At 38.1% G+C, this 24,960-nt stretch overlaps 1 protein-coding gene across 2 annotated transcripts in view; it reads left to right on the top strand.

Moving 5' to 3' along the window:
• jbug (filamin-type immunoglobulin domains fbug) overlaps positions 1-24,960 on the top strand; it is a 1,114,928-nt gene that overhangs the window by 958,104 nt on the left and 131,864 nt on the right. Inside the window, exon 44 of one of the 2 annotated variants that reach the window (XM_090381438.1) lies at positions 328-474. In XM_090381438.1, coding sequence (XP_090237564.1) covers positions 328-474 — 147 coding nt within the window. The remainder of the gene's footprint in view (positions 1-327; positions 475-24,960) is intronic. The other variant, XM_090381439.1, reaches the window with a different exon arrangement.

Raw genomic sequence — 24,960 nt, 5'->3', positions numbered from 1 at the left:
AATAATTAATACCATAAAAGACCATAGGAAATAAAACTTATCAACTGATTAGTAAGCTTTTTTTTTTTTTTTTTTTTATAGATTCTAGATGAAAACTGATTTCTATAACAAGAAAAGGAGAACAGTTGTAACCTCTCTTTTAATTATTAATTTAATTTTATTATACAAGATTGTTGCTTTTCTTTTTCTGCATTATTGCTTTTTTAAAAAGTTATATTAGTAGACAGAAAAATAATAATTCTGTATATTTATAAATGGCAGGAAAACTGAAAATGTATTGGAATACACTGAACTAAATTTTAAAACAAATTCAAAAAATTCTTACAGGAAGTCCTTACCATCCTCGTGTTGTCAGCCCTGTTAAAGTACGAGTGATTGGTGGTCTGGAAAATCTTTTGGATGATGAAAGCCATATTCCTCTCACTATTGGTGAAGAAAAAAGAATTCCATTTGATGTTAGTGAAGCTGGACCAGGTAATTTAACAATCAAATACAGTTCTAGAACTTTATAGTTTTATAAATTTAGTGTTTATAAAATTTTTGTACAGATTTACCTATAATTTAAATGCAGAAACTTTTTTGTTTAAGTTGTTTCACCTGTAATGATTAACAAGACTTTGTAACATAAAATACAACAAAATTTTTATATTAATCCTGTCCTTTGATTCCCAATCTGGACACAACTTGCAAGTTCATCCCAGTTTTGGAAGTGGGGGGGGGGAAGAGTTGATTTTTGTAACGATGTCAGAAATTAAGCATCACTTACTAGATGTAAGCAAAACAGGAGTAATGGGGTGTTTCTTAATTGCAAGTCATTATTATGAGAAATTGTTATAATGGGTATATGCATTTTATAAATCAGTTATCACATGTTCCATTTGAGGCTGCTTGTCTGTTTTTCTTTATATAAATGGCTTTATTTTCTGACATTCAGTGTATGGAGAATTACTACTACTTGTGAAGTTTTAGTGAGTGTTAAGCTTATAATTACTGAAAGAAAGACTGAAGAGAAATTGATGATGCTAAAACTAATTCTGGGCATCTTTTAATATAACTTTCCAATTATATTAAAAGAAGATGTAAAACAGGTAAGTGAACCATTAGCCATAATTATGAGTGCCTCCTTAGATTTAAAGGCTATTTTTAGAGACTGGAGCTGTGCAAATATCTCCCCTATACACAAAGTGAAAGGAAAAAACTCACTTTAGTAAATAATATGAAGGTCTTTCAGATAACAGAAGAGGGAAAAAAAAGCAGTATGTACTGGAACTTAAGTTTGAGCTTCTCCAGACCTTTCAGTACCAAGATATCAACGAAGAATACAACTACTTTCTGAGAGTGATAAAACCCGAAAAACTTTTGGTAAAAAGAAATCCAAAGAAGAAAAAATTAGTCAAGAAACACTTGTCATGATCAACCGAAGATGACAAACTAAGAACAGGATAAACAATGACAAGGAAAAATTGAGTGTACTGAGTTATGCAAAGTCAATAGAAAGAGACTCAAGGAGGATATAAGAAGATTTAACACAAGAAAAGTAGAACAAGCATTAGGGGTAAACAAAGGACATAAATCAGCAGTCATAAGCAGTAATACAGAAAGACATGATACTGAATCTGAAGAATAGTGAAAGTATACTTATAATTAGTAGAGAAGGCATAATTCAAATAGCAGAAGACTACTAAAGTATTATATAAAGTATTATATAAGGAGCAAGGGAATGATGCCAGCAATGGGAAAGATGGATCACAAATTAGCAACACATATGACATACCTGAAATCCTTCCTTATGAGATAGAACATGCAATGAAGAAAATGAAGAATCAAAAAGTCCCAGGTGAAGATGATGTTACTGTACAGTTGATAAAATTGGGAGGAAGAGACATGACTCAGAAACTGGCAAGACTCTTCACAAAATGCATTGGGAAAGGCATGACCCCTAAGGAGTGGAATAATGCAATCGTAATTTTGCTGCATAAGAAAAGAGACAAATCAGAAATTGCAAATTATAGACCAATTAGCTTGTTATCCCACATCTATAAGTTGTTCACAAGGGTCATTACTAACAGATTAGAAAGAATACTTGATGAGAATCAACCGAAAGAGTAAGCTGGCTTTAGGACAGGATTCTCAACTATGGATCACCTTCACGTAATATCACAGCTAATGGAGAAAGCAAATGAATATAAAGCTCCAATATGTTTGGATTTGTGGATTATGAAAAGGTTTGACTCCATACAGCATAAGGCAATGTTTCGGGCACTGGAAAGACAAGGCATAGATACCGCACATATTATGATTTTGAAGAAAATATATGAGAGTGCTACCTCCTTTATTAGACTAGACAAAGACAGTGGGAAATTTAAAATCGAGAAAGGAGTTCGACAAGAAGTCGCAATATCTCCGAAGTTGTTTACTGCTGTTCTTGAAAAAGTTTTCAGAAAATTGGACTCGTCACAAAAAGGAGTCAATGTGAATTGAGAGTACCCAAACCATTTACAATTTGCAGATGACCTTGTGATCATAAGCCATGATCCTGAAGAATTAAAGAACAACCTTAATCAGTTATGCAGAGTCAGTAAGGATTTCAGACTAAAGAGGATTATGGCTAAAACAAAAGTAATGATGAACAAATATGCCACAGAAAGGGATATAAACGTTGAAGGAGTTTAAATTGAAAAGGCATATACTTATCTTGGACAAGTCATTAGCTTTGATAATGATAAATGGCTGGAAATCAAGAGAAGAATAAATTTCAGATGGATAGCATTCAGGAAATTTAGTCACATACTGATGAGCAATATCCCAATTTGTCTCAAACGTAAAATAATGAATCAGTGTATACCCCCACCACGACTTATGAAAGTAAAACTTGGGCATTCACCAAAAGAATGGAAGAGAAGCTGAGAACTACACAGCGAAGAATAGAACACGTTATATTAGAAATCAGACTGTTGGATAAGAAGAGAAACACTTGGATTAGGCAGCAAACACAGCAGAGTAAAGGACATTCTTATTAAAACTAAAGTACTGAAATGTACTTGGACAGGATACATAGCTCAAAGGTATGATGACAGATGGACTAAGAAAACAACAGAATAGTACCCGAGAGGAGGAAAAAGAAAACTTGGAAGAAAAGATGGATAGATGAAATTCAAGAACCTGTGGGTAGTAAATGGATGGCCATTTCACAAAACAGAAGGAACTGGAAAGTTGCTGTAGAGGCCTTCATGATGATATATAAATAGCTGTGATGATGATGACACAAAACATGATCAAAAGGGCAGAGTAAATAATTTCAGACCTGTAAGTTTGATTTCTATGTCAGGGAATGTAATAAAGTCAGTAGTTAAAGTAGATTCTATGCAGTTATATGACAATCACAGCATGGATTTGTTAGTAGGGAAATCATATCTAAACAGTCTGATCAGTTACTTTGAGGAGCTGCAAAAAATGATTGCTTTTCATGGACAAATACAGAATCCAGTCCCAGTATTATGACCCCCTCCCAATGCAGACATCACACACACACACCTAGCGAATCATACAGCGCATGTATCAAGTTCACACACCACAAGCATATTAGGCTTGATGTTCAGCATCTGTGAACACAGTAACAGCCTCTGTCATGGGCAAAGCATGCTACCTATCAGACCTGGAAAAAGGCATGATCATCGGCTATTGGGCCAAGGGTGACAGCATTTCCAAAAATGCAGACTTTGTGAGATGCTCACTTGCTGCAGTTGTGAAAGTGTATCAAGACTGGACTAATGGGACAGTTTTGACAACACAACGTGCCAATTGTGGAGTCCCATGCGCCATTGATCCGAGAGGATGAATGTCAGCCGAAACAGTTGGTCAGAACCGATCAGCACGCTACTGTTGCTCAACTGGCCGTCCAAATGAACCGTGGGGCCACCAGAAAGGTCTCCAACACGACAATGCAGCGAACCCTGTTACACATTGGGCTCTGGAGCAGACGCTTGGTGACAGCACCGATGCTGACGGCCGTTCATCACAAACAACGGCGTTAGTTTGCACAGCAGTACCGACACTGGACCCCGACCGAGTGGCAATGGGTGGCCTTCTCTGATTAGTCACAGTTTCTGCTCCACCGGGTGGATGGACAGTGGCGTATTAGGTATGAAACCTTCAAGAACAGACACCCGGACATGATTGTTGACAGAAGGCATGCTGGTGGGGGGGGAAGGGTTATGGTCTGGGGAATGTTTTCATGGCATGGCCTGGGTCTACTGATACCTCTGGAGAGCACCCTGAACACAAATGATTACCTATCGATCATCGCCGATGAGGTACACCCATACATGTTGACCGTATTCCCTGGGGGCGATGGTATCTGTCAGCAAGACAGTGCACCATGCCATGTCGCCAGAATTGTCCATGAGTGGTTTGAGGAACACGACGAAGAATTCAAGCTACTCCCTTGGCCACTGAATTCCTCAGATTTTCACTCTAAAGGAACTCCAGTGTGCACTGCAGTCTGCATGGTCACGGCTACTCGTAGCAAGCTTCCGTGGATTTATTGAGTCCCTCCCACAACGGTTGGCTGTGGTGCATGCTATGAAAGGTGCATGTTCTGGATACTGGGTAGGTGGTCATAATAATGTGACTGGACTCTGTATATGAGTGGCATCTCTTAGGGTTCTGTGTTAAGCCCCTTATTGTTTTAATGTGTTTTAATAATATTGATTTAGGCATATCAAGTTTGATGCCTAAGTTTGCTGATAATTCAGAGATGAGCCTAATGACAGTGATCAGGATGTGCTATTCCAACAAGACCTGAATAAAGCAGTTAGATGGAGTGATAAATGGCATTTGAGGCTTCCTCTGTCATGAGATTAATTTATGTGCAGAAAAGGAGACTAGACTATGTCCCCCTTCCCCAAAATGTATGAATATTTGGGACATTTACTATGCAGAAGGATAGACATTAAAATAGTTTCAGTGCATACCCCTGAAGTGAATGAGGTTTTGAAACATATATCTTTCTATCTATCTATGTCAGGGTTAGCCAACCTGTGGCCACCAACTTTTCTGGGTTGCCTGCCTCTCAATTTGAGGAAAAGGTAACGTAAAAAATTATACAATCAAATTCTTTTTTTTTTTTTTTTTTCACAAAAAAAAAAAAAAAAAAAAAAAAAGAATTATAAGTAAGCGTACTGCACTTATTTGAATATTTCTAGACTAGAAATATTTGTAGGTGCTGTCATTTGTTATGTTTCCAAATAATTCTTGATAGTTATAATTGATGGTAGTAAGAAAATAATTTTGAAAATCTTTAGAGAAACTTGCACCTGTATGATTTAGCAAAAGATGAAATTGAACAAATTCCTTAGATTTCTTATGTACAATTTGATGAAATTGAATCAGATTATACATAAATAAACATAGGTATTACTTCATCAAAGAAAAAAATATATATATATACACTGGTGTGCAAAATTTAAGGACCAACACTATTTCTAAAGGTTACAACCACGAAATCTTTACTTAAGGTGCTCTTTACTGATGAGAGTAGATTCAGTCTCAGAAGCGATTCTGGACATCACCTAATCTGGCGAGAGGTTGGCACACGGTATCACCCCACAAACATCACTGAAAGGGATCGATATGGCAGTCAAGGTGTTCTCATATGGGGAGGCATTATCTTGGATGGATATACACAACTCCAGATACTGGAAGGCGGTACTGTAACTGGTGCACACTACTGTACTGACGTAATCCTTCCCCGTGTGCATCTGTTCCTAGGTGCCATTGGCCCTGAGTTCGTGTTTATGGATGATAACGCCACACCCCATCAAACTGCAGCTGTTGATATGCTTTCGGAAAATGAGGACATTGTTCATATGGATTGGCCTGCCCATTTCTCCCGATCGAAATCCCATCGAACTTATATGGGATGCTCTGGTGAGATGTCTAGCGGCACATCCACACCCACCAGAAAATGTTCACCAGGTGAAGATGGTGCTAACAGAGGAATGGACGATGTTACCACAAGAACTTATCAACAACATTGTTCTAAATATGGCCAGGCGGTGCAAAGCCTGCATCAACATTAGGGGTGGCCATATCTCCTACTGAGGACCACCTCTTCCGTTTGTTCCATCTTTAGCAGTGATGCATCTGTATCATGGCAGCAAGTGCTATGTTGCCATTTTTGAATAAAGTCCCTCTGTACCGTTTTGTTTCCGTTGTTGTGTCGGTGTTGTTTCCTTCATCATTTCTGTACCTCACGAGGTTCCTTTGCTATGCTTTTTCCATATCCAAGCCACTCCTATGAGAAGCTACAGGTGAAACCTGATTGGTCCTTAAATTTTGCGTCACCAGTGTATAAATAACAATGAGATCTTATTTTTCCATGATTTTTCTTATGTTTTTTTTTTTTTTTTTTTTTTTTAATTCTAATTTGATCTTTCAAAATAATTTCATATTTGGGCGGTGAAGTTGATCCTAAATGTTCAACAAATTATAAACTTGACACAGATTTAATCACATCATTAAAGACAGTTACTGTATAAATGAAATATATGAGAGTGGACAGTTGGAGCATTTTATAAAAATTTTATTTTCTTTTTATTTCTGGTTATGTACTTAGTTATCTTAAAATTCATGTACTTAGCTCACAAAAAATGTTATGCAACACATGGATTAACAATTTTAAAGTGAGTCAGAAGTATGATACCAGTCCCACCCCATCTGTATTATTTGATATTTGTCTTAGCATGTGACATCTCTGGAATAATATCTAGCACATTAGAGAAAAGTCATCTCAGTACTTTTAGTTAATAAATTTGTGAGTAGTACTGATGCATATCCATATTTTTTCATGATGCAAAAGAAGTTTTGAAAGAAACACAGGTTGAAGATGAGAGAGGGTTGAGGTTGCCATTGTTCAAGGTAAAGGAATGGGTTTTAATTTCAGTAAAGGAGACTGCGACATTTTAAGACCCTATGAGGCCTACCTTATCTGGGCAGGTGGCACAGGAAGAAGTATGTTTCACTCTTGTATGAGGAGTGAAATGCTTAAGTAATGTTTTCTTTATTTTTTTATTTTGCTGCATTTAAAATGGCTAATAAAAATAAGTTTAATATAAAAATTTTAAGGAACTCCTTGATGAAAAGAACTTCAGAATCATAAACTTCTTATGCAAGCAAGAGCAATCCAAGACAGTCCAAGCAAGCTGAATCAAATGATACTAGAAAGAAAGCTTATACAGCATCAGCCAAAAAAAAAAAAAAAAAAAACATTCCACTTCACCTATCCGTTCCATCTAAAAGATTGTCTACTCTTCCATGAATTATGTATTAAGAATTAAGCTATCCACTTCCACAACAATAGATGGAAGTTTCTTCCAGTAGTTAACCACCTGTTGGCTGAATGGAAATTTCCACACATCTTCAACCACCCTGCCTCAATTTGAATTTATGCCCTCTCATCATGCATGGTCTGAGAAAGAGTAATAACACCATCAGCATTGCGTTTGCTCAAGCCATTCAAAGCCTTAAACACTAAGTCAGACCACTTTGCAGGTGCCTAGACTCCAGATGCTGTAATTTACTGAACTGAAGCCTTTCTTGGTAAGAGCACTCCTCTGTTCCCCCTCATCAATCTCGTCAGTCTTCTATGTGCCCTTTCCAGCAGCTCGTCATGCTTACTAAAATGAAACCCCCTAGACCTCTATGCAATACTCAGTATGTTGCCTGACCATTGCCTTATACATTGGGATAATAAACTCCTTATACCTGCTAGTAAAATTGCTGTATATCATTGGCAAAACCCATGAGCTGTCCCGGCAGCCTGTCTGCACTGCTCAAATAACTTCATATCTGACTGCACAATTACCCCAGGTCTTCTTCTTCATTTTCCACAATACTGAGTGTAATACCACATGGCGGATATGTTATGCTGGGGTTACAGCTACCTGAATGACGTACCTTTCATTTGTAAAGATTAAACTTCAATTGTTATTTCTCAGCCCACTTGCCTAATTTTTCTAGATCTTGTGGCAGCAGCAGCATACAGTCATTATTGTCAATAAGCACCCTGCCAACCTTTGTATAATCTGAAAACTTAGCCATTAAGCCAGATATACCCACATCAATATCATTAATAAATACAGAAAACAACAATGAACCTAGTACCGAATCCTGTGGGACTCCTCTAATTGCATTAGTCCACAAAGAGCAGTGTCCATTAATAACCAGTCTCTGTCTTCTCTCACTCAACCACCCCTATATCAGTAGCAGTAGCTTTCCCTTAATGCCACACAGCTCAGATTTGTACAGCAGTCTTTTATGTGCAACACTATTAAAAGCTTTCCTGAAATCCAAGTATATGATATCAGAATTATTTTTTGCATCCTGTTCCTTTGTCACTGAATTATAGCATCCAGTCAGATTGGTCAGACAAGGTCTTCACTTGATAAATCCATGCTGTAACTGAAGTATAACTGCATTCCTTTCTAGATGGTCCTGCATTACCTCTTTAAACAGTAACTCCGTTATTTTCCCTGGAACAGAAGTTAAAGCTAACAAGTATGTAATTACTCATGTTACTCTTTCATATCCGTATGTGAATTGGGGATACATTCGCACCTCTCCACGGGTCTTCCCCAGAATCCAAAGATGCTCTCATAACCAAGGGTTTGTTTACCACCTTTGCTGCCTCCCTTAATATAATTGGATAGATTCCATACACTCCAGGCCTTTCTTAGGTTTAACTTCAACAGTTTCTCTTCCACTTTCCTTTCAGTTATTATAAAATCAGTTAGAAATATGATAAATGTCTGGCATCCACTTACCTAAAGACTTCCTCACATGTGAATGTAAATGAAAAATACTTATTCATTTTGTTAGCAACCTGAGCAGGATCATCAGTGATTGAACCATCAATATGAAGTGGACCAATTATTCTACTCCTTCTTTCTAGTGTTTTTATAAGTAAAGAAATTTTGCCGTTTTTTTTTTTTTCATTTTTTTATTTTTTATTTTTGCTGTTATTTCTCATGATCTACCTTTGCTTGCCTGACCTTCTTTCTGACTTTATTATAGATTACTTTATATCTACCGTAGGCTTCTATATCACCTTATAATTTATACGAATTCCATGCATTTGTTTCTCTGCCCCCTCTCTCATTAGTTTGTTTGACGTTGATTTAGTTCTAAGCCGGGAACGGTATTTCTTGGTTGGTATGAAAAGCTTAGTAGTTTCTATGATTACTTCCATGAATGCTTATCATTTAGAATTTACTGTTGGCAACATCATCAGATGGTTTCCCTGTATAGAATTTGACTTTCTGAATGAACTGTATAGAATTTAACATTCCACTGTCTGAGACCACTGGTGTCATGCTTATGAAATCATTGATACCAGTTATGACAGTAGTTATGTGTTTAAGGAAATCCTTCACCAGTGCACTGTGATCACTGGCACTCAGTGGGACTGTTATCTGCAGATAGATTTTTAGTGCATGAAGAATCACTGCAGACAATCAGATCAAGAATTTGCTATCTCTTGTTGCAACATGCTGCTATAGAAACTAGTCGTCCAATAAATCCACAAACATCTTTCTAATGTGTGAATGGCCAAACCACAAGTTCCAGTCATATCTGAAAAGATATGTTCCCTCATTTTGATTTACTGGCCCACTCTATTTCTCTGTGCAGTTCATTGTACTGATCAGAGTATTGAGGCCTATAACATAATCCTGCTCTCATTTTGGTCTATACACCAAACTGATTCAACATTGTACTGACAAGCCATGTCAACTGAATGCACTGCCTTAGATTTTATGTGCTTCTTTGCTAAGAGAATAACCCTGCCACCTTCTGTCCTGTGTGTTGTGTTGTTCCTGATGTTTTGAATATGAGGTATACAATGTAGAGCTCATATTCAAATTCTGCAACTTTTTTTTCAGTGTTATCCTAACAATCAATGTCTTCATTTCATGACTTGACCAGCACTTCAAACTCATCAAATTTATGTATGTTCCTAGCATTAGTATGTTCCTTTCTTATGTTTTAGTTAAACATAAGAAAGGCACCTGGGGTGAATGGGATCTATCCAGTTATATTAAAGGAGCCGGCAAAGCAACTAAGCAAACCCTTAGCCATAATTATGAGAGCATCCTTGGACTCAGAGGAGGTCCCCATGGACTGGAGATGTGTAAATGTATCCCCAATTCACAAAAGGGGGATTGAAGGGTGACACGAGAAATTACAGACCAGTTAGTTTTGTTCCAGGTAAAATCTGGAACTTCTGTTCCAGGTAAAATAATGGAGTCACTGGTTAAAGATGCATTGTAGGATCATCTAGACAAGACTGCCGCAGTAATTCAGACACAGCATGGGTTTGTGAAGGGAAAGTCCTGTCTGACAAACTTGATAGGATATTATGATGTGGTTACAAAGGAACTGGATGCAAAAAATAATTTTGATATCATATACGGTGGAACGTCTCTATTACGAACTTCTATTTAACAAATTTCTCTATATTACGAATTTTTTTGCAAAACATTTCACCTTGAAACGAAATTACATGTAAAATTAACCCCATATAGTGAAGTGTTAGTCTCTCTATAACTAATTTTTAAAAAAAAATTAGTAAAAGTATTTTTGAAGATTTTCAAGCATTTACTGCTAAACAGCCGCTCAAATATACTGCTTCCTTCCCTCCGAAATTTCGCATTAGCATCTGGAATTAAAGAATCATCCTTTCAGTGAACACTTGTGACCATTGATGCCCGTACGAGGGTCTTTGTTTAATTTTTGTTACAGTTATTAAACCAAATGGGTTTTCTTAAAAGTGGTCTTAAACTTTACAAAAAATAGGGTAGATTTGTAAATTGATATTGGCTCATGGGAAAAAGAAATTCGTTGCGGTAAACCTTTAGCATACTGCGGCGGCAATACATAGAACGCTATGCTACCATAGTCGGTTTTTAGTAGCGTCTACTGAGTGACATTCGCTTCTCACCTCAACTGTACCACGTGACCTTCATGTCAATCAAATGATATGTCCGTTCTCGTCTAACTGGACTCCCAGTAGATGGTTTTCATGATTTTTTTTTTTTTTTTTAAATTTCGCTCGTCATCAATCACATAGGCTATATGCTCTTGTATTTTTTATTTTTTTTTCCGAAAAGTAATGTTAATCATAAATTTTCTTTCGTGTATATGTGAATGAAAGCAGAATAAAAGAAATTGACAGAGTCGTATATTTCTTCAAAGTGAGTGATACTGTTGACTTGGCAACCAAACATCATTGAGTAGCACGTACCTGTACTAACAATTCACTATATGGCCAGCGCAGCGAAGTTTGCGGTGTATGTATCGGCAAGAGCTGCAGTCAAGTAATTTTTACAATTGCGAAAACAATGTCGAAGAGAAAGTGTTTAAGTATTAATGATAAAGCAAAGATTGCTATGATATTGACCAGGGTTTTAAAAAAAAAAGATGTTGCACAGAAATATGGCATATCTGCAAGCAGTTTATGTACGATTTTAAAAAAGTCGAGAATCAATTTTAAATGCAATTGAAAGAGGAGTAGACAAGAAGCGGATTAAGTTGTGTATATGTGAAGATGTTGATAAAGCTCTTCTAAAATGGGTGCAAATGATACGTGAAAAGAATATCCTAATATCGGGCCTAATAATTAAGCAACAAGCTCTGAAATTTGCACAGTCCCTTGAACATACAGAATTTAATGTGAGCACTGGGTGGCTAGATAAATTTAAGAAGCGCCACAGAATTGTGGAAAAGGTTATTTGTGGAGAAAGTGTTAATGTAAGCAACGAAGATTGTTTACCAAATAGAACACTTGCTTTTAAGGATGATAAATGTTTTGGCAGAAAACAAAGCAAAGAAAGCATTACTGTGCTAGTTGGAGCAAATATGACAGGAAGTGAAAAATTAAGACTTTTATTCATCGGAATATCAAAAAACCCAAGATGTTTTAGAAGACAAAATCTTTGGAAGTTAACTACACCTTTTAATAAAAAAAAGCATGGATGACAAGTGATATTTTTGAAGAATGGATATTAAAACTAGACAAGTGTATAACAAAAGAAAAAAGGAAAATCGTGTTGGTAACTGACAACTGTCCAGCACATCCTGCCTTAAAAGTGCGAAGTTGTTTTTACCACCAAACGTAATGTCAAAACTCTAGCCAATGGACCAGGGCATTATTAAAAATTTTAAATTTCATTATTGAAAGAGAATAATAATGAAGATTGTCAGTGCATTATCAGAAAATAGAAACTTGGAGGTTACAATTAACCTTAGAGATTGCATCTCTGAACTGGCAAAAGTTTGGACAAACGATGTCACTGAATACACTATTCAAAATTGTTTTTCGAAAGCGGGATTTGCATTGAATACAGAAGTCGAACAACGACTGGATGAACAAGATGAACTGCCCCTTTCACAACTGAAAAACTTTTGGACATTATTAGAATCGTCCGGAAACATCGAAAATGAAATAACAATGGATAGTTGTGTTTATGTAGATCACAGCAGAACATCCAAATGAAGATGAAATACTGCTGAACAGTGTAAGATGCAATCATGATCACGAAGAAATTAACGATGACGCTGAAGATGCATCAGAACAACCCGTAGAAAATCCAACTCGAGAATAAATGATTAACACTTTTAAAACGGTTCATATGGGTCTACAGTTTTGTTAAAAATGTTCCTGAAAATGTTTTTAATGCTCTGAACAAATGTGAGGTTTTCTTTGAAAATCAGACAATTTTTTAATAGTACTGTGCAAACGAAAATTACAGATTTTTTTTATTTGTGATATTTACCTGCAAAAATTATGTAAACGTAATTTAAATAAGTATGTTTTTGAAATAAAATACATTAAAAATAAATGTAGATTCGTTTTCATTTTCTAATTAGATAACAATTTCTAATAAAAAAGATATTCTCTATATAATGAAATTTCTCTATAATGAATTTTTTCGCCGGATTTATCGAATTCGTTATAGGGAAGTTCGACTGTATTTGGATTTCAGGAAAGCTTTTGACACTGTTGCACAGGGAAGTCTATTGTACAAATTGGAGCAGAATGGTATTAAGGATAAGTTGATACAATGGATGAAAGGATGGTTAAGTGGGAGAAGACAGAGGGTGGTAATCAATGGGTGCTGCTCTTCATGGACTAATGTTATTAGTGGAGTCCCACAGGGTTCGGTGTTGGGTCCTCTGTTGTTTTGTATATTTATCAATGATATTGATGAAGGTATATCGGGCTTAGTGTCGAAGTTTGCAGATGATACAAAGGTTGGCAGGGTTGTTAATGACAGTAATGGCAGTGTTTCTACTGCAACAGGATCTAGAAAATTTGGGCAGATGGGCTAAGAAGTGGCAACTGAAGTTTAACCTTGATAAATGCAAAGTACTGCATATGGGTAGAAGTAACCCCAGAGAAACGTACCAACTGTGTGGTACTACACTTAAGGTGGCAGAAAATGAAAAAGACCTTGGAGTAATTGTGCGGGCAGATATGAAGTTTTCTGAGCAATGCAGACAGGCTGCCAGGGCAGGTCATGGGGTTTTGTCAATGATATATAGGAATTTTGCTAGCAGGGAAAAGGAGGTGATTGTTCCTCTGTATAAGGCAATGGTCAGGCCACGCCTTGAGTACTGTGTACAGGTCTGGAGGCCTCATTTTAGGAAGGATGTAGATTTGCTTGAGCATGTACAGAGAAGAGCAACAAGATTGGTGAGGGGAATGAAGGGATCCTCTTACCAAGAGAGGCTTAAGTTCTGCAAATTGCAGTGGCTGGAGACTAGGCACCTGCACAGTGATCTGATTGAGGTGTATAAGGCCTTGAATGGGTTGAGCACGCTGAATTCTGATGGGATCCTTCCACTTGTTCAGATCACGAACCTAAGGGGGCGTAAATTCAAATTAAAAAAAGACAGATGTAGAATAGATGTGTGGAAATTTGCCTTTAGCAATCGGGTGGTTAATTGCTGGAAGAAACTTCCATCATTCGTTGTGGAAGTTGATAGGTTAAATAAATTTAAGGAGGAACTGGACAGGCATTTAGAGGGAATGGTGTGATTTTTTTTTTTTTTTTTTTCTGTTTTTTTTGGCCGATGCTGCATAAGCTCATACACTTGCTTTCTTGCATCACATGCCACTACTACTACTAAGTCAAGTTAGTTGATATAACTTGTTCTATTTATATTCTGCCATGACTAACAGCCCATTAAGTGGGCTTGAACCACAGTCAACTCAAACACGTGTATTCACAGTTGATAATTATGCTGGCAATCGCTATTCCTAACATATGTTGAAGAGTAAGTATATTATCCAGATGCCTCCTGAACAATTTCTCTCTCAGTTTTAGATTTATTCAGTAAATAAAAAAATTCCCTGTAGCATTAGCATAAGTAGAGGCATATGATGCAAGAAAGCAAGCTTATGCACCATCAGCCAAAAAAAAAAACCACTTCCACTTCACCCCTCCGTTCATTCGAAATACCTCTCCAGCTGAGCCTTAAATTTATTTAGCCTATCAACTTCCACGACAAGGGATGGAAGTCTGTTCCATCAACCAAACTACCCACTGGCTAAAAGCAAATTTCCACACATCTATCCTACATCTGTCTTTCCTCAATCTGAAGCTTTCTTTCTTGCATCATTTGCCAGTACTACTACTACTTTCTGATTTGAGTACATCTCAAAAGTCTAAAAATTTGAATATATTATACTTCAAAACTGCTTGTGATAAGGTTATTTTGTATGGAAAATATAGCACTACTGACAGAATTAACTTATACTTAGTTTATAAGATAGTTTTCTTTGTCTACAGGCGTTTCCCGCCAAAACTGGAAAGTCGCGATTTCTGATTTCTGATGGGCCTACACTGGAAATAAGTACCTCAAACCAGTACTTAAAACGTCAGAAATTGACTTATTTATGCGAAAGGGAATTTAATGCAGAAATTATGGCTGAAAAATCAAATAATGACAAAATTCTGGTCAATGACTTAAAAGACTCCTCTGAAAATGACGCTAGAGTGCTCAGGGAGAAAGCCCCTATTAATGAGGAAAATGGTAATGAACTGGATAGCTGGCCTCCTCAGTATTAAGAAGGGCAGGAAAGGAAAAAATCAAGAAACTATAGAAATTCCAGAGATGCAACAAAAGACAGAAGAAGAACTAAAACTAGACTACCTAACAAATTTGACTGACCCTATCAAACAGGCAAAGGAAACCAGAGTGTATCTAGAAGAATATATGCACAAGCAAACCAGCAGGATTACTTCTGCAATTAGGCTGCAGATAGTGAACTGTTGGTCACTGCTTGAGCAGCGACTGATTGAATTAAACACAGAGAACCAAGTGTTAAAATCAAAATTAGAGGTTACAACTGAGGAGAAGAACAACTATAAAACAATGAACACATTAACCTATGCCCAATGTGCAAAGGTTAATGGCAAACAGGACATAACTAAAGCAAAACAAATAGCTACTAAGCAACCTAATATAAACAAGGAAAGCAACATTATTATTCTAAAAGCAAAAAGTGACTCTACTCATAAAACAAGTGAGGCAGTTAAGGACACTGTGGTAACAAAGCTGAGGCGTCATCTGAGAGAAATAAAGATAAACAACATGCGGAAAATCAGGAATAATGGAGTCCTGATCGAGGTAGCAAGCAAAGAAGATCTAAGAAAAATAGAAAACCACCCCGAGATGGAAAAACTGGGCTTGCTCCCTGAAAAACCAAAAGGGAAAAACCCTAATGTTATAATCTTTGATGTACCTGTGTCAGTAATAGAAAAAGAATTCATGATGGATATCTACTTCAAAAACTTTAACAATGAAATGACAATAGATGAATTTGCTGCTGAATTCCTGCTGAAAAGAGCAACAAAAAACAAAAGGAATAGACAACTCAACATAATTGCAGAAATTACACCAAAAATTTGGAAGGTATTGCAGGGACAACAGAGAATCTATGCTGGCTGGACCAGTCATAGATTGAGAGAACACTTCCCTATCCAAAGTTGCTTTATCTGCCATAAATATGGTCACATTGCCAGAGACTGCAGTCAGAAAGAACCTGTTTGTGGTCACTGTGCAGTAACTGGCCATGATTACAAAAATTGCAAAAGTAAGTCTCAGCAGCCAAAATGTGCTACTTGCGAGGCAGCACGGCTGACTGACTATACACATAGTATCAGGGATGATAAATGCCCCAGTTATAAAAAAAATGCCACAACTTATTCAATCCAGGACCAACTATGGGCCAGATTGAAAACGTGAATGTGACTAGGGCTCTAAATCTTGTCCAATTGAATGCTCAAAGAGCAAGAGCCGTTGTAGATCAGATCAAACTCAAATTGGAAGAAAATAATATAGATATCTTGGTACTCCAGGAACCCTACACCCATATGGTTAGGTTTCAGGGATATCCAAGAGGCTATAAAATAATAGAATACACCTCAGGGGGTATTCTACAGCAATAGTAGTTAAAAATACTGACCTTACAGTCACAAAGGTGGGTCACCTCTGCTCCCCAGTGGAAGTGTGTGCCCATATCACCAGTGAAGATATAAATCTAATGAAGACCAGGTGAAGATATAAATCCAACTATTGAATACCTACAAGTAGTCACAAACTTGCTACCTACTGCAAATATCATAGTGTGTGTGTGTGTGTGTGTGTGCGTGCGCGCGCGCGCGCGCGCTGATGTCAACTGCCGGTCACCCTTATGGCATAGCCGTACGGAAGACAGAGCAGGCACACACAACGGCCAGATACTTTCAGACTACATAGCCACCTCACCTTTCAAGTGCCAAACCAACCAAATAACCTCCCAACTTTTAGCAGTACCATGTGGGAGAGTGACATTGATGTTACTCTTGCCACCAATTCAATAGCTTATAAAATCACAGACTGGTGTGTCCAGCCAGCCTGGACCACATCAGATCACAGAGCCATTTCCTTCAAACTTAACAGGCAATTACAAACAACCCAACACTCTCTGTTGGATATCAATAGGTATAACCTTAAAAGGGCAAACTGGCAGATTTTTGCAGAACATACAGCAGCTGAGCTGCAAAAACAGGAAAATGAGTGGTCTAGATCAGGCAACTGTGGCCCGGATGAGCAAGCACTGACTATGACAAACATTTTAACAAAAACGGCAACCCTGTCTATCCCACGGAAAAAACCGAGGAAGCAGACAGTTCCCTGGTGGTGCCCCGAACTCACTATACTCAGAAGTAGGGTACACCAAGCGAGGAGACATTTTCAAAGAGCTAGAACATCTTGGCCACAAAATGAGGTGGATGCACTGAGAGATTCTTATAGAACTCTCAGGAATCAGTATATAGCCCTCATAAGAGACAAGAAAAAGGAATGCTGGAGGCACTTGGTGGGAACTACTGGAAACAATAACCCCTGGGGAGTTGTCTACAGAATAGTGACCAACAAGCTGCCAAGAGGAGATGTCTTAGAAACTACTGTCAAACCAGATGGAACCCCAACCATGTGTTGGGTGGATTCTGTAAATAACATCCTAGACAGTATCATTCAGACTGAAACTCGAAATCATTCCCCCACCCAGCTAGACATTATAAAAGAAAACACTGAATATGACAATGCTAATATTGAATCTCTGTTCACTATACAAGACTTAGAAATAGCACTATCTAAAACCAAAAACAATAAATGCCCAGGTTTTGACCTCTTAGAGGTTGAGATTATCAAAAAATTAGCAGAAATAGCACCACATAAATTAATAGCACTATATAATAACTGTATGACAGAAGGTATATTCCCAAAAATATGGAAACAAGCTGTGTTAAGATTAATCCTCAAAAACCCTGAAAAACTCCCTACTGATCCCAAATCATATAGACCAATAGCCCTACTCCCTGTACTAGGGAAAATATATGAAAGACTAATATATAGCAGATTAGCTCAATATTACACAGAAGCATGTTTGCATTCCAACAATCAGTACGGCTTTAAGCAGGGCAATTCTACGGAGGATGCCATGCACCACCTACTGACAACAGTTAAAAACACAGAGGAGAAATATATGCTGGCAATCTCCATTGACTTTGCTGGGGCATTTGACTCACTCTGGTGAGTCAAATGGCCTATTGTCCTTAGGAGACTTCGCCAGGCAAATGCCCCACAAAACCTCTATAAGGTAATAAACAGCTACCTTACAGACAGAAGTGTCTCAGTACGCACAAGGTTCCAGGAATTGACACGCCCTGTGAATAAAGGCTGCCCGCAGGGTTCAATCCTTGGCCCTTTCTTTTGGAACATTGTTCTGGACGAATTTCTGACGAATTTCCGCAAAGATCAAATGCCGCCCTCTTGCAGCTGCAGGAGTGGGCACAAATGCACATGCTCAAAATATCGCCTGAAAAAACCAAACAAATACTTCTAAAAGGCAATTTGGACATAAGAAGACGTCCACAAATCAAAATTAAATTTTTACCCCCATTTGATCTACTTGGCGAAGAAAGTGAGAAATTATGCAGGTATGATTGCCAGGATCAGTCGAGCAGACTGGGGACTCAAAAGAAAGACCCTGGCAATCATATACCATGCAATGTTCCTACCTGTTATCACCTATGGAGCCGGTGCGTGGTTCATCCGCTCGGCCATAGTAAGAAATAGGAATAAATTAGAATTGATACAAAGGACAATACTACTCACTATTACCAGAGCATGTCGCACAGTAAGCACACCTGCACTACAGTTGCTGGCCGGAACTCTCCCACTTTACCTGGAAGTAGCCAAAAGAGGCTTATATTATAGATTTAAAAAGGGCATACCCACAGAATTTCTGGGGATAGCCCTTGACACAGCCAACACCTTCAATGATGAAAGAAAAAGAATAGCCACAAAGCTCCACGAGCTATGGTAAACAAAGTGGGAGCAGGAAACCAGAGTTCTGGTTACCAAACGGTTTCTGCCACGAGTGTCAATGGTTATCCCAAAGCCACCTATGTGGTATGCCCCTGGACTTTTTACAACATTTATATTGACAGGTCACGGCTCCCTAAAGGCGAAACTAACCTCCTTAGGCCTGACCGATGACCCAAACTGCACCTGTGGCGAAAGTGAAGACCGGGCACACATTCTATATGAATGTATAATATATGGCATCCCCAGAACAGAGCTAATAGCACAGATTGGTCCCCTTCCTAGGGGAGAAGAACATCTGCTCATCATAGAAGAGCAAAATTATAAAGCTTTTACATCTTTCACACAGAAAGTATTCGAAATGCGCAGAGCAATGCAAAAAATGGCAATTCAACCCCCCCCCAGCAATTAAACAATAATCAATAGTAAAATTGCCGAAGTTTCCCACCACGCCCAGACGATGACTTAAAAACTATCAGGATAGCAGTATTCTGCACAATGACAGAAACCTGACATGACAAACCTCCCCAGGATTACCCTGCCATGTGTAGGAACCTGGGGTCCCATGCTAAATAAGTAACCACGTAGGGGGGGGGAGATGTACAGGGAGCAGATTAGCTGAAAAATATCAGTAGGCTAGTAGCAAAGGGATGCAATGTAGTATGAATGAATGAGAATGAAAGACAATGAATAGGCTGGGAACTGAGTGAACTAGGAATTATGGTAAAAGGGAATAAATGGCAGTTTTGGTGAAAGAAAGAGTGACCTAGCATGAGGGAAAGAGAGAGTAAATGGGAATGAGTGGAAGAGCAAATGTAATTGGCTGAAAGAATACAAAGTCAAAAATAACTTACATCACTTTATATATACTGTACTAACAAACATTTACTAACCGCATAAACACTATCACTGCATTCTCCCCTGGCCTACAAAAAAAAAAAAAACTTGTGGCTAGGCCTGCACCACAACTGAAGAATAACAGTAAGTTGAGGTGCCCAGAGAGTGCAGTGCAGAAAGTAAGAGTCGAATAAATGAGATGAGAGCTAGAAGAATGAATAAAAGTGTAAGCATATGAGAAAAAGAACACAAACCATAAATGCTACAGTTAAGTACACACTAACCTTAGTTTTAATTAGCATTTAAATTTACACTATGCATCATTGCATCCCCTGGTGTGTGAGAAAAAAATGAATGAGTGGAAAAAAATAAAAATAATAATAATAAAAAAAAAAAAAAATATATATATATATATATATATAAAAAAAACTTGGAAAAAAATTATAAAATAAGAAAAAAGTATTTAAAAATAAATAAATAAAATAAAAAAATAATAATAATAAAATAAAATAAACAAAAAAATAATAAAAATAAAATAAAATAAATAAATAAATAAATAAAAAAAAAAAGAATGCAAGTAGAGTGAGAATGCAGATTATGAATGAAGTAAATGTGTGTCACTCCCACCCCCTTGCCTGGTGGGTTCCCCACTGCCACTAACATATCCCACCCCCGGAGCAGGATGGGCAGATTAACCCTCATACCGGATTCGACACTCCTTGGACATGACACCGACAAAGACATTCTGTGGCTTTGCTGCCAACGGCGATCTGAACTGGGTACTAACCTGGTTCCCTTTAAAACCCCATCCCCAGGCAGGGGAGGGAGGAGAAGGATCTCTGTCTCCTCTCCTCCCTGCCTACCCCCCATACTTCACCTGGTGGGGCTCGTCTCACTGACCTCTTTGGGGATGCCTACTCTATCGTCCCTATTCTTCTATCTGTTTTCCCCCCAGTCTTCAGTCCTCCCTCCCTCTCTAACTAAATCAACTGAAGTACACCCTTAACAATGCTGCCAAATTCTAATCAACTTCTAAATTCTACTGGTTTCCTTTAAATCTCTAAGACAACTAACACTATAGCCTCACATGTCTAAATTTAATAACATCAAAATTTTGCCCGACCTATTTGGCCTTTAACACATCTCTTTAGCATTCAACCCCAACCAGTGATTTCCTAACAGCAATCCCATTAAGCATTAAAGTCAAATGCAATTTTTTTTATTTTTTTTAATAGGTCCTAGCCACTGAAATCCCAGGGAACTAGGTGGCAGGACCTGCCAGAGCAATTTGTTGTTATACTGGATACACCTGGCTAGCCTCCACGTGGCAGGGTATGGGCAACGTTGGGCCCCAGTAGGGGCCTGACGGCCAATAAGCCATATAAACAATGGGCACAACATATCACACTGCACAGACACGGCCCACACACTTTCAAGTCTCTGGCTTGACAGTGTACTGTCCTCGATGCAGCGAATCACACGCAGAGATGGGAGAAATCCCAGGTGCCATCCGACACGAACATACCTTATACTACTACTTTCTGTCTTATAAATCTTTCATTAAAAAATAGACAAGGACATTTTCAAAGAAATGGTTGATATGCACATAGCATACGGTGCCACATAAGAGCAGTTCAATGACTGCACAAGAAACCTTTTCCCTCACAAAAACAAATACATTTTGCCACTTTTGAGAAGATGAACTGGTGGTAGTAATAGTAATGGAAGCATGTGATACAAGAAAGCAAACATGAGCTTATGTAGTATGAGGGCCAAAAAAAAAAAAACAGTTTCACACATCCATTTCCTCTAAACGTTTGTACAGTTACTCTGTGAATTTCTTTTACCTGTCAACTCCCAAAGCAACAGATGGAAGTTTGTTCCAGCAATTAACCATCCGCTGGCTAAACGCAAATTTCTACACATCTATTCTACAACTGCCTTTCCTCAATTTGAATTTATGCCCTCCTCAGGTTCATAATCTGAGCAAGCGGAAGAATCACATCAGAATTCAGTGTACTCAACCCATTCAATGGGCTTATACACCTCAATCAGATCACCTTACAAGTGCTTAGTCTTCAGCCACTGCAATATGCAGAACTTAAGCCTTTCCTGGTAAGAGGACCCCCGTCATTCCCCTCACCAATCTTGTTGACCTTATCTGTACACACTCAAGCAACTCTACATCCTTCTGAAAATGAGGCCTCCAGACCCGTATGCAGTACTCAAGACGTGGCCTGACAATTGCCTTATACAAAAGGATAATCACCGCCTTTTCTCTACTAGCAAAATTGTGTATATCATTGACAATACCCCATGACCTGCTCCTGGCAGGCTGTCTGCATTGCTCAGAAAACTTCATATCTGACTGCACAATTACTCCCAGATCTTTTTCATTTTTTACCACTAAGTGTAGTACCACACAGTTGGTACATTCCTCTGGGGTTGCTTCTACCCATATGCAGAATTTTACATTTGTCAATGTTAAATTTCAGTTGCAACTTCTCAGCCCATCTGCCCAAATTTTCTAGATCCTGTTGCAGTAGCACACTGCCATTACTGTCATTAACAACCTTGCCGACCTTTGTATCATATGCAGACTTTAACATTAAACCTGATATACCTTCAGCAATATCATTGATAGATATACAAAAGAACAGTGTACCTAACACCAAACCCTGGTTGTCTCTACTAATAACATTAGTTCAATGTTATTCAATCAATGTTAATCAATGGATGCTGCTCTTTGTAGACTAATGTTATTAGTCTACAAAGAGCAGCATCCATTGATTACCACTCTCTGTCTTCTTCCACTCAACCACCCTTTTATCCATTGTAGCAACTTACCCTTAATACCATACTGCTCCAATTTCTACAGTAGTCTTCCATGTGCAACAGTGTCAAAAGATTTCCTGAAATCAAAATATATGATATTAAAATTATTTTGCATCCAGTTCCTTTCTAACCACATCATAATATCCTATCAAATTTGTCAGACAAGACTTTCCCTTAACAAACCCATTCTGCGTCTGAATTATTACTACAGTCATGTCTAGATGATCCTGCAATGCATCTTTAACCAGTGACTCCATTATTTTTCCCGGAAGTTAAACTAAGTTAAACTAACTGGTCTGTAATTACGGAAGTTAAACTAACTGGTCTGTAATTACTTGTATCACCCTTAGATCCCCCTTTGTGAATTGGGGATACATTTGCACATCTCCACTCTGTGGGGACTTCCGCTGAGTCCAACAAAGCTCTCATAATTATGGCATTATAGCCATCAAATCCTCATAACAACAACAACAATAATTTTGCCAAAAGGTTTGCTTACTTCCTTTGCTGCCTCCTTTAATATAACTGGATAGATACCACCACTCCAGTTGCCTTTCTTAAGTTTAACTTCAACAATTTTTCTCCATTTTGTTTTCAGTTATTAAAAAATCATTAAGCACCCTGTTGCATTTTGATAAACTTCTGGCATTTTCCTCTCTTCTTAACTCATGTGTGAATGTAGATGCAAACAACTCATTCAGATTATCAGCTATCTAAGCAGGATCATCAGCAGTTGAACCATCGATATCAAATGACCAATCTGATTCTTTGCCTTCCTTCTAGAGTTTATATAACTAAAGAAGTCCTTGCTGTTTTTCTTAGCATCCTTTGCCAAAAATTCTCGTAATCTACCTTCGCTTGCCTAAACTCCTTTGTGACTTAATTACAGATTATCTTATATCTACCATAGCCTTCTGTGTCACCAGATAATTTATTTGCATCCCATTCATTTTCTTCTCTGCCAGGAGTCTCATTACTTCATCTGACATCCATTTAGACCTAAACCTTGAACAAAATTTCTTAGTTGGTATGAAAAGCCTAGTAGCTTCCCTGATTAGTTCCTTGAATGCTTCCCACTTAGAATTTCTGTTGTTGACATCATTAGTTGGTCCCACTTTACAGAATTTAAAAACTGTCTGATACCACTGTAGTCACCTTTACGGAAGGGAAAACCTTCCCTTTATCCCTGATGGCAGTAACATCTTGAAGAAATCCCACATCAGTACACTGTGATTACTGCCACCTAGTGGTTCCTTTATCTGCAAATTCTTTATACACAAATAATCACTGCTGATAACCAAATCAATAGTATTACCCTCTCTGGCTGTCTCTTGAACGTGCTGCTGCAGAAACCAATCATCCAATAAATCCACAAAAGTCTTGCGAGTGTGCGAGTGACCAAGTCGCAAGTTCCAGTCATCATCCAGGAGGTTAAAATCTCCAATTATAACTCAACCTGATTTACTGGCTCATTCTTTTTCTCTGTACAATTGTTCATTGTACTCATTAGAGTCATTAGACCTATAACACACTCCTACTCTCATTTTGCTTTCCCAGTGCTTATGTCACACTAAACTGACTGAACAACTCCAGGGGATTACATCTGGTGAGTATGGGCTTGGCACACCCAGGGTCCCGAGCTGCCGGATATCATTATTCTTCTCTTTTTTGGTGATTCCTTTCTATTTCTCTCTCTCTCTCTCTCTCTCTCTCTCTCTCTCTCTCTCTCTCTCTCTCTCTCTCTCTCTCTCTCTCTCTCTCTCTCTCTCTCTCAGGGTAACTTGGAAATTTTTTTCTTTTTGGCTGGCACAGCATAAGCCTCAGGCTTCCTTACACCGTACGGCTAATAATAATAACATTGCACGGTTCCTCTATATCAACTGGATGCACTTCCTTAGATTTTGTTTTTCTTAATTAACAGCATAACCACTCCTCCCTTCCTATCCTTTCTGTACACATTGTATTCCCAAAATTCCAATTCTGCACTGCCTATATCAGTGTGACACCATGTCTCTGATATCCCAACAAGCCTTTGATGTCTTGACCAGCACTTCATATTCATCAAATTTATTTACTATACTTCTACCATTGGTGTACATGCAAGTATACAATAAATGTTCTTATTCTTAGTTATCCTAACACAGCCCTTCTATTTATGGTGGCTCTGAGAAACTGATGAGACTGAAACCAAGCCCTATGTCCCCCCCCAAGCCTGATATGGGAAGTATTAAAGACCAGCTATCAAACCATCATGGCATGCGGATACATGATCAAAACCAAAGAGTCACAGATTGACAGTAACTAATTACTTGTGACAGAGCAAGTTTTGGCACAGATTTTTAGCACTCCACAGTG

The sequence above is a fragment of the Mastigoproctus giganteus genome, chromosome 9 (assembly GCF_048544385.1).
Source record: "Mastigoproctus giganteus isolate SK-2022 chromosome 9, ASM4854438v1, whole genome shotgun sequence".
NCBI classification, from domain to species: Eukaryota; Metazoa; Arthropoda; class Arachnida; order Uropygi; family Thelyphonidae; genus Mastigoproctus; species Mastigoproctus giganteus.
Note: the sequence above shows the minus strand (reverse complement) of the source record. Positions and strands in the feature narration are given on the sequence as shown.